Genomic DNA, 11,362 nt, shown 5'->3' on the forward strand with positions numbered 1-11,362 from the left:
TGCTGACGCTGACGATGGCTGTCGGAGTTTCCGGTTGCCACAAAAATTAATTTCATTAATGCATGGCCAGCGAAATGAATTGAAAGCGGACGCTCTGCAATTACGCTACGAGTTCGGGATACCAATGCGATTGAAAGCGGACAGAGAGAGAGAGAGAGAGAGAGAGGAAAAGTGAACCGCCCACTCACATTTACAATCACAATCACATTTATACACGCATACACAGAGCTGAAGTTTAATCAACACAAATGGCACATGCAAATACAAAAAATACAGTTTCGCAATCAATTTTATGGCAACTGACGCTTTAGCGTTGATAGGCGCGTTAGGAACTCGTCGCGTGTGGCACGACGTTGCTGCAACGCTTCCAATGGCACAAGCTCTTCGCATTGACTCGCAATCTCCGCTAGCGTTTCTCCCTCGTTTCGCATATCCGGTGTGGGACCATAGCTGGCGCTCACAGCGGCGATCTCGCCGCCAAAGCGTTGGAAATAATCAGCAACACCTCCGGGCGCATTTAGGTGAGCCGTCTCCAGGGATCCCAAAAGGGCATACCGCAGACCCAGACCATCGCTCAGCACACGATCCACATCCTCCACACTGATGATGCCGCCACCAACCAAGCGCCACACCTCATTGAGTATGGCATACTGTATGCGATTGGTGGCGAATCCCTGAACTTCACGGTTCAGCACCACAGGTCGTTGTCCCAGAGCCAGCATCAGCTGACGTGTGCTCTCTACAGTCTCCTTGTTGGTCCAGGGCGCTGGCACGAGTTCTACGAGTGGAATGAAGTATGGTGGATTCAGGGGATGAGCCACAAGCATCTGAAGAAACAAGAAGAAAGTAAGAAATGGAGTTAGTAAGATATGCGATACCCATTTTCACTAAAAACAAAACAGTCCGGTATTATCGTAAAAATATACCAAATTAATATACCAAAATATCAACATATACTAAAATTACAAAAATATACCCAAAACGAGTGCAAATTATCTGAAGATCTGAAGTCTGTTTTCGACATATATATTATTATTGTATCTCTATTTTTTATAGTCTTGAGATCTTGTTGTTTATACCGACAGATGGATTGACAGTCAATATTAATATACTTTATGGGTCGCTACTCTATGAGTAGCTGGTTTAAAAAAGTATCGAAAGTCTTTAAGAAAGTTTTGCGGCCACTTTATGGAATTCACCTGAGAGCGCTGCTTCAATCCCTCGGTGTAAAGTGAAGGCATAAAAGTGCTTGTTGAACTGGCCACAACTGTCTGTGACTCCAAGACTTCATCCAGCTGGGCATAGAGATCCCGCTTCAGCTGCAACAGCTCTGGTATGCACTCCTGAATGTGCAAAGCATTCTCTACCAACTGCTTCAGATCTGTGCAGCCGCTGATCAGCTCAAATTGTGCCTCCGGTGACAGTTGACCACGTAGCGCACCCTTTGCCTTGAGACTGTGCAACTCCTTCTGTATCTCGAGCAGTGCTCCATCCACTTGAGTCTCCAGTATATCATATAACTGCACTCGGTAGCCAGCTGCGGCAAAAAGCATTGCCCAAGCACGCCCGATTAGGCCGCTGCCCACGATGCCGATCTTCTGGCAACTCATTTTGTACTAAAGTTGGGTTGAGTTGACGCAGATGTCGCGTCGCATTGAACAGTTGAGCTGAGAGTTGAGATTTATCGCTTTGGGTTCGAGTTCACATAATTGAAATGTTTATTAATGATAATGACTTGTTGAATTATAGCAATGTGTTTATCAGTCTGGAGGGCATGAAATGTACTCAGTTTAATACCGATTGTAATTAAAAATAACTCTGAGCTTATAGTCATTATATCAATATAATTAAATAAATTGGTTTTCTATATTAGTAAAGCTATTTTTAGTCGATATTTTTTTTCTATTTATGTTATGAAATATTAAACAAGATTTTGTATTAGGTTTTCTGTATTTCTAATTGTTGAATGGAAGACAGACGGACATGGCTAGATCGTCTCGGCTGCTGGAAATCTTAAAAAAAATTGTAAATTTGTAATTACAATTTATAGTTACGAATGGTTCATTGCTTATTTATTGAAACTCAGACTGTAAAGATTTCAATCTTTTCTGTTTCGACTCAAATTAGATTGAAAACCTAAAAGTATTTACTTGTCGCTATGCTGTCAAAGAATTGTAAATTTTATAGCTTTTAATGGGCATCTTGCAGTCGAGTACCTTAGTAACAATTCTTATAAGTTTGATTAATATGCTCTTAATGTTGACATTTATGTGTTTTTATTTTTATATAGCTTGATAGCTAATTGTACAGTTTCCGACAAAGATGAGATAAGATGTTTTCCGAAAGTCATTAATTGTCGCAGTATTTTCAGCATTCGCGTTGCGTATTGAATTTCCATTCACAAGTAGACCACATCAAAGAGCATTTACTTGTACTGGAATTGTTAGTTGAGTGTTCTGGGTTGAGATTTTCAATTGGCGGGGAAATAACAAAAGTCTGCATGTAATACTTTTATGCATATTTCGCGCATATTTTTCTGACATTGTAAGTGGCTGTGGCTGCCAGCTATAAATTATTGAATAAGCACTGCCGCCAGAAGCAGCAGCGGCAGCAGCGGCAGCAACAACAGTAATAACAACAGCGGCAGCAATACCAGCAACAATAATAAAAACAAGTGAAACAGAGACAGCGACAGAAACAAAGACAGACTTTACCACACAGTGAGGTTCATGGCATTGCCAGTCGTTTTCATATGTAAACCACATTAATCATACGCCCCGTTTGCGTTTTCATTTACGCCACTGACATATGAAAAAGACACAACACAACAACAACAACACAACAGCGGGAACAACAGAAAACAAGAAGCAACCACAGGAACAGCGGCACAAAAAAATTGGCATCACTGTGTCGCTGTTAGGAGTTTTCCAGACCAGGTTAAATCAGCCATGAAATGCCAACTACAGTCACAATTGAATTGAATAAATAAAAAATAATAATAGCACAAATGAAAATGAAAATAAAAATGGAAATACTTCAAGGTATCCGCATTGCATTACAGTTCATTGCATTTAAATGATTGTTAATAAAAATGGAAATCAATGCGAAACGTTTTAAATTGCCTACTTTCACTCTGCAATCCATATAACGAGCAGTGCTCAGAGAATTGTAAAACAGCAATTTGCAGCTATTAACTTACAAAGACTGTGTCCTCAAGCTTTCGACCGAAATCAAAGTACAAAGAGAGAGTTGAATGTCACAAGATTTCTGAGTATGCAAATTTTTTGATTCCAATACGCAGACAAAGCAGTTGTCAAAGGGCCGATAAAAGAAGACACAACTGTAGTTGTTGCTGTTGTTGAAACAATCCCAATCTCGATCTATATACACATTCTTGTTTTCTTAATTCATGAATTTCCAATAAATAAAAATGTTAAGTTGTACTTGAATTGAGTTAACTTTTCAGAGCTTGCCTTTAAATTTATTTTATTTTTTTTCTGGATCAGCAACAGCTAATTGGTTTATAAAAATGCAACATCAATTTAGCATTACCGCATATGTCTGCGAGAGAGAAGAATTTCCGGGCAATTCCCATTCAGCTTGTTAGCAGTGAAAAAGGTCATAGGTACTGCAGTATTGGGGCGAGGAAAAACAAAAACAGTTGTAGAGTTGGAATGCGGCATAAAAATGTTGAAAAAAATTGACAAACTTTTCATTCCACACGCACAACGAAAAAATAAAATCAAACAAAGCAAACAGCGGGCGAACACAACGACGTCGAAACAGGACATGACATATGCTTCAGGACATATGGCGGGAGATATTTTTTGTGCGATGCTCCTCTTGTTTTTCATTCTGCTGTTTTTTGTTATGGTGTTTTTTTTTGTATTTTTTGCAAGATTGTTTGATCTGAATCTGGCTGAGTGGCAACTGTTGGCCCTTTGCTGGTAGATTTCACCTGTTTGTTTAATAAACTTTTCCGGTTGCATTTCGAAGCGCAACTAAAGTACTTAAGCAATTTTTATCGCAGGAGTTTGTCAGTTCAAATTGTTTGCTGTTTGCTTCAAAGTTGTCGCAAGTCGATTTTTGTTTCCCCTCAGTCAAAAAAAGTTTTCTGTGCAAATTGCAGTTTACTTACTGCTTACTGCTTACTGCGCTCAGCTTTGCTTCTGTGCTTACTGCTCGCTGTTGATCTGGCAGTGAATGTAAACAGTTTGCCAGTAACATCATAAATGCCACAGCATGGCTTAACATTGTGGGCGTGGCATGCAAAAAGCCATAAGCCGCCCTCTTATGTTGGCCTCGGTTATTGTACTTGGTTCCAAACTATGCGCCGCCACTTTTGTGTGCAAGTTTGCTTTGACACTTTGACATTGACAATGATGTATGTGCAAAGTGTGTGTGTGTGTGTGTGTGCGTATCCGTATGAGAGTGTATGTGTGATCCAAGGGTGTGGCTCAGCTTTGCCATTAAATATCGATTAGTTAAGTGCATCAAACAGAGTTAATAGATGTCCCAAGATGCATTTAAGCTATGCATATTTGCAATATTCGAATCGACTAAATCATAAAACAATTGCAACTATTTAGCTTGGTAAATGATTTAATTTTTTCATTTGTAGAGTTAAGTGATATATTTGCTTATATGTCTTCTCATTATAAAATGTTTCTTCTATTTTTTTTTTTTTTGTTGGTTTTAACTCTAAACTCTCTAACTAATCGTGATCTACAAGATATTATATTTAATTTCCATAGATAATTATTTCATTTCGATTACCTTTCGATGTAAGCAATTTGTTAAATTAAATTTATCTGTTCTTTGAGCCTTGGTTCATTAGCTATTTAATGATAGCTAAATTTAAATCGACCAATGCGCAGTTTTTCGGATAATAATGTTGCTAGCATACTCTGTGGACATTATATGGATAAGTAATAGAAATAAATGTAAATATAAAATTTAAAATATTTATACATACTCAATTAAAAAGATATTTATATTTCTAGAGAGCATTTAATAGTCCTGCATTTGAACTGCAGCATTCGTTTATTTTTATATTTCCAGTTTTATTAGCAACGATTTATGACGACATGTAAATAAAAAATCCAACGAATTGTTGCATATGTCATGTTGTTGTTGTTTTATGGCTGCCTGTGGCATATTCAAGGACAACAGCAACACGAACAATAGTAACAACAACTATAAAATACACGAGGGGTTGTTGATGTTTTGTATTTTTACAGCAAATCAATTTGCAATTGATTGAATATATTTTGGCTTTTCCGCTTCGCATTTTGGTCAACGTCTAGAATTGCCTATTTTCAATAATTAATAACTAAATTGTTGTTGCAAATGCGTGCGAAACTAATTAAATGTGTGTATTTTCCACTCCACTGTGGTTGTCTGTCTCTCTCTCTTTCTCTCTCTCTGTCTCTGTCACTGCTAGCCACATTTGTACATATGTAAAATGAATTACAATTGTGTGCGTATTTGTGGTTTTCGCCCATTTTATTGTACGAGCAACCGAGGTAGTTTAAACAAAACAATTACACCTCATACCATGTACCGGTGCATTCTGTTCTTTGCTCTCGATTTAATGATGCATTTGATGTATTATCAAACAATAGCAGCATTGTCGAATGCATTAATGTTGGGTTTAGAAAAAGCAAATTGAAATCATTCCACATTACAATCTGACCTTAGTTGATGCATTCTCTTCAATTTCAATGAAAGTTTCTTTGAAGTTGCATAATTAAACGATTTCAGGCATTTCAGAAAAATTTATATCATAATGAATGACTCTTCCATTAGGTATTAAGTCATAACTAGCTTGACTATTTATCATCGGCAATTACCTAAGCTGTTAATCAAGAGTACTTCAATTTTCTTATTAAAAGCACAATTTCTATAATAAGTCTAAGCTGAACAAATTACAAATTAGTTACCAAACTGTTCGATGTCTGCACAGCCTAGACTGCTTATTGAACAAACTCACAATATAGTAAGTAGGAAATGAGTGTGTGTGTGTGTTCGTGTGACATATAATTTAATTATGTGCTTGCCATAATATGCAAACACAATTTTGTTGGTTTTGTGTTCGGCTAGTCATAAGCCGAGTGCATATTCCTATTTTAATTGTTTTATTTAACATTTAAAACCAATTTATATTTATGAAATTGTAAATTGGCAGCATCAGGGGCTGCCCGCAAACATACACACACAGGACAATGTGGCGTATACGCACCATTTCCATTTTGCCATTAAAATGTGCGAAACATGTCGCGAAATGTGCCCCATGCCAATTTGCTTGTCGACTCGCCTGTTTCACTGTTTGCCTCAATGGCTGTTCGGCTGTTATGCAGGTAATTAAAATGAATACGTAACGCTGCTGCCGGTGCTTGTCAATTTTTATGCGTATGCGTATGCGTAATGTGTAATGTGAATATAAATTATTAATTGACTTTTATAGCACAATAGCAGTAGCAGCCGTGGCAATGTTAATTAATTAGCACATTGTTGTGCAGGCGTCACACAAAATTTAAGCCATTTTGTACGAAACGCTTCAAGTGTTTGGTTTTAAATCGCATTAGTAGATTGCAGACGGTTGAGGTGACGGTGGCGGTGGCCAAAGGACAACAACAAAGCGTAAAGGATGTACAACTTCAGCTCCGTCTACTGTTGAAAGTGCACTTAATGCCACAGGCAGCAGTCCAGGCTTGTGTTAATTTGCTGTTGCGGTTTTCGTCAACCTCAAATGCAAATCGCTAGGTAATGCTAGCAACGAGGCGTATGATTAATATCAGAGCGCTGAATTCTTAATAAAGGTAATAAAAATACGTTTGCACTAAACATTTAATTGCTTGACAAATATTTGCACCGCCAATGAGTTAGACCCAAGTTCTCAAGTGCTGCTCAAATACTATGCACACACAATAATAATTAAAAATGCATAATTCGAATATGGTTGACTGACAGATACCACATAAAGATGACTAATCTGATCTGGTATTTGTAGCTATTACTCATGACTATAGAGATTAGTTTCATAAAAGGGATTGCAAATAATAATTATGAGTTAACAAAAAACAAGTTCCAAAGACTTTTGAATGAGTGGAATAAAGACGCTTATTAAATTTTATTATTTAAAGGGGAATTTGGCATCGCAATCAACTGTTATTATTTCGAAATATTTTAAAAATAATTTGTTTTTATTAATAAATACAAATTATAAATTTTTTTTATAATTGATATTCAATATTTAAATTTAATTAATTTTTTGTCTAAAAACTTACTACCCCTGTGTTATTTTAATAGGGTATTCTGACTGCAGGAATACCAACCTTGTTCGTAATGAACAACAACGTTAGTAGCCGAACTTACCCTCTGTTCCTGTCGCTGTTGCCCCGTTGCATGCATTATCGGCATACGCTGTCGTTTTATATAACTTTGACGGCAAAACTTTACCGCTTTACCGCTTAACAAAATGTGGGCATTGTGACGAGACTAGGATGAGGAAGGCAAGTCCTAGATACGTTGAAACTCGTATTTATATGCAAAAATCTTAAGTGAAGTATCGATTTTGCCGCTAGCTAGAAAATTATTTACAAACGAATGAACTTTCCAAGTAAAAAACAGAGTACACTCTGAGTTCAATACATAAACAGACATGTATTTGCATGTGCTTGTGGCGTGGAGTTTTGTTTATCTATTCCGTGAGCCTTTTGTGTGCCTGCTTTGAACACTTCAAAAGAAAACTCACTGGCTATGAACTTGAGATATAGAGCTCAAGCACAGAATGAGCTTGTCAAGCTGTCAGATAATTTGGCGCTATTCCTATAAAATTCCCTATGTAATTCAACGTAATTCAGTACTAGCGTACAATTCAATTAAGTTTTTATCTAAATTAATGAGAGAGCTTTGCGATTATCACAGAAAGCGGAAGCAGCTTTAAATTTGCTATTTAACAATTTGTCTACTCTACTTCAGCTGCTATTGACCTCATACTCATCATTTAACAATGTGAATTCTATATCGATATCTCGTATTCTAATTTCTTATTCGCAGAACTCTGACTCTGCAAGTCATTAACACTTTATCTTTATCACTATAATGGAGAGCTTAGTTGAGCAAGAGTAAAAGAACATTTTTTTTTTTTAGGAAATTTATGTGACGACTTCATCGGAAATGTATTAGTCTTTTCGCATTTTAGCATTTTACCCTTTCGCGTTTGCATTAATCTTTTGGCATAAAAGTTTCACTCTGGCCGTCGCCCAAAAAAAGTGGAAAGTAATTTAAACTTTTGCTTTTACTTTTGTCTGAGCTCTCACAGTTTTGCATTGCTTCTCGCTCTATAACTTTTTGTACCCTGTTCAATATGAGCATGATAGTTGTATAGATACAAATGTAGCTCGTTTTCATAAAAAAAATAACACTTTATCTTATCACAAAATATAAAATTTGTATTATATATCGAACTATTTGCAGGGTAATTATGGACTGAGCCATTAGAATTAATGCCATTGTGTTACCCTCGATAAATGACAGACAAATTTTCTTTAAACACTTTTGCTTTTGAGTGAATTCGAATTCTAAAATAAACGGAAACAAAAGAAGAAGAAGCAAGAAATGCATAAGAAATTTTTTTGTGAATCTTGGGTTGTTTCATTTTGCATAAGCCGCTTAGGCGCTTACTTTGATTCTGTTTAACGTGCTTGCAATTTGCCAATTCAAGTTTATTGCCAAAGACGTAAATTCCTTTTTATTTAATGTAAGCCAAAGTCAAGAATGTGTAGAGCATGGAGGTAAGCAGGGGGGATTACCTACGCGATTCTACACCTGAATATATATCTTCATGGGCTTCCTGTTATATATCGTACGTGTTACACATACATAACATGTTTTTATTCATTTCTACTTCACATGCTCTTTCAAAGAGGATCTAAAGAATTTTATTTGACGTTTGTAACACCAAAAAAACAAAATGTGAATTGCACGCATAGCATAGAAAATTATTATTTATTATTATTATTAGCAATGAACATTTAACTAATAGATAGATAGCTTAAAATTAAAGTCACAATCTAGTTACTCGTATCACTAAGTAAAGTAAAAATAAAATGTGCTTTGATACATATATTAAAATGTATTTATTTTTAGTTCTCGACAAAATTAGATAATAAAATTTTAAAATCTTATAGATAGAAATATTTAATTTAAATCTGCGAATCATAAAAAGATGTATAATAATGTTTGTAAAATATTTGAACTATTATCAGAAATATATTGTATTTCAATAAGTGTATTTGCATACCGACGTTGTACTTAGCGACTTTTTCACTTTTATGTGCAGACAAATTTTTGCTGGCACTGGTTTTGTGTTTTTAATCAAATGGCACTCAATAATTAAAGAACAGAGCCAAAGGCGATGGATGCAAAAAGCCATAGGGACATAAATCCTGCTGCCATAACTTCCTGCTGCAAATATTGAAAGTCCATTAACAGTAAAACATGTTTGTTCCCAGTTGGAGCTGTTGCCCCATTCGAGTTCTCCATTGTTCATTGTTCTCTTGCACCTTTCCTAGGGGTTGGACGACTCCAACTCCTATTCCACCTAAGAACTAGACCTGCAGTTGAATTCAGGTACAGTTTCAACTGCTCTGTGTGTGCTTTTTTATTTTTGTTATTTGTCCTAGGTGAAGGTGCATAGCTGGGGCTTATGGCATGTCCTGTCTGCATCTGATAAATGCGTCCAAGCAACTTTAATTAAAACATTTCCAAGCTTACACACCCAACACTGTTAGACGTCAATAGACGTCAATAGGTTTTTGTTTATTTTTCAGCACAAACGAGGCGTAAACATAACAAATAGCTAAACGGAAATAACACCCGACACACCCACCTCACTCATACACACAAGCACACATATACACATAAACGGAGTCATTCATTTGGCATTTGACATTTGTTTGTTTGCCTTGACATGTGGCTCAAATTGCATTTGTTTTTGTTTTCGTAGTATTTATTATTTGCGTATTTGTTTACTTGTGTTTGCGTTGGACATTATTAACGCGATTCGTTCCGCTGCACAACCAATCAATATCGAACATTCTTTCAAATATGAGAAAGTGTGTATTTCAAGCCGTTATCGCAATGCAATCAACTAATTAATTAACGTTTAGCATGTCAATCTCAATGAAGAATTCGATTAAAAATATGTTCAACAATAATAACACTAATCTAAATCATAAATTGAGGTGTTCGCCATTGATAATTGGCTTGTAGCTCTTACTTAGAAAATCATTTGGCTAACTTATCTTACAATGGGTGAGATTTTGGTTATCGCTTTATAGGCGGATAATGCTTTAATTTATTTGATTTTTATTCATTCAATTGAACACCATTTTTCGAGTGTTGAAAAACTAATAATAACATAGGAATGCAATTAAGCTTTTAAATATTATTGGACAACAAAAAAATATAAAAGCTACAGACAAGTGTGATCGACTCTGAGTTACCCGCTACCCATTTTCAGTAAAAGAAAAACAGTACGGTATTAATTTTAAAATATACCAAATAAATATATCCCGCAATAATATACAAATTATACTAATGGCCAAATTCGGTATACCAGATTGTCAACCCAAGCAAATAGGTTCCGTGGTAAGTAGGCGTATTATAATTTTTGAAATCTAAATGTTCATACAATCGGACAGACAGACAAAAGCACAGACGGACATGGTTATATCGTCGTGGCCGATGACGCTTATCAACAATATAGGGTCGGAGATGCCTTCTTCTACATGTTACATAGATTTCCTGAAAACACACAGTTGTAAAACCCTATTAGTACCGGGTATAAAAATACTAAAATTACAGTGAAAATATACCATAGGGTACAGCAATAGCAGATTGTTAACCAAAGAACTAAAATACGACAACCATTTTTTACAGTATAAAAACGTTTTTTAAATACCTACAACAATTTTTATCTAGTAGTATTAAAAATATCTTAAAACAAGAAAATAAATTTATTTTTATAAAAATAGTGATTTCTATGCAAATTTAGCGCTGTCCAACTTTATGCAAATTTTCTTCTTCTATGCAAAGCAATATTATTTGGTGCAAATAAATAAATAACCACTCTGCTTTATTTTATTATACTCGTATTGATATTAAAGTCAACATTTGAAATCATTTTCAAATTTAACCGTTATATTGACCACTCTGATGACATCGACACTAATCGAATACTGACCAAATGTAATTTCGTATCAGTAAGCTTTGCAACTAAAGCTTTTTGGGCGATCCCCTTTAATCATCAGCGTTCGATAAGGATAAGATAAGACAGACATTAACCCTAACGTGG

At 35.7% G+C, this 11,362-nt stretch overlaps 1 protein-coding gene across 1 annotated transcript; it reads right to left on the reverse strand.

The window, feature by feature from the left end:
* Positions 1 to 207: 207 nt before the first annotated feature.
* LOC117571362 (lambda-crystallin homolog) lies at positions 208 to 1,619 on the reverse strand. The gene is made up of 2 exons (XM_034253471.2): positions 1,200 to 1,619; positions 208 to 827 (listed from the first exon to the last, which is right to left on the reverse strand). The coding sequence occupies exons 1-2, from the start codon at positions 1,608 to 1,610 to the stop codon at positions 291 to 293; spliced, it is 948 nt and encodes a 315-aa protein (XP_034109362.1). The 5' UTR covers positions 1,611 to 1,619; the 3' UTR covers positions 208 to 290.
* Between the last annotated feature and the right edge of the window lie 9,743 nt (positions 1,620 to 11,362).

This window comes from Drosophila albomicans, chromosome 3 (genome assembly GCF_009650485.2).
Source record: "Drosophila albomicans strain 15112-1751.03 chromosome 3, ASM965048v2, whole genome shotgun sequence".
NCBI classification, from domain to species: domain Eukaryota; kingdom Metazoa; phylum Arthropoda; class Insecta; order Diptera; family Drosophilidae; genus Drosophila; species Drosophila albomicans.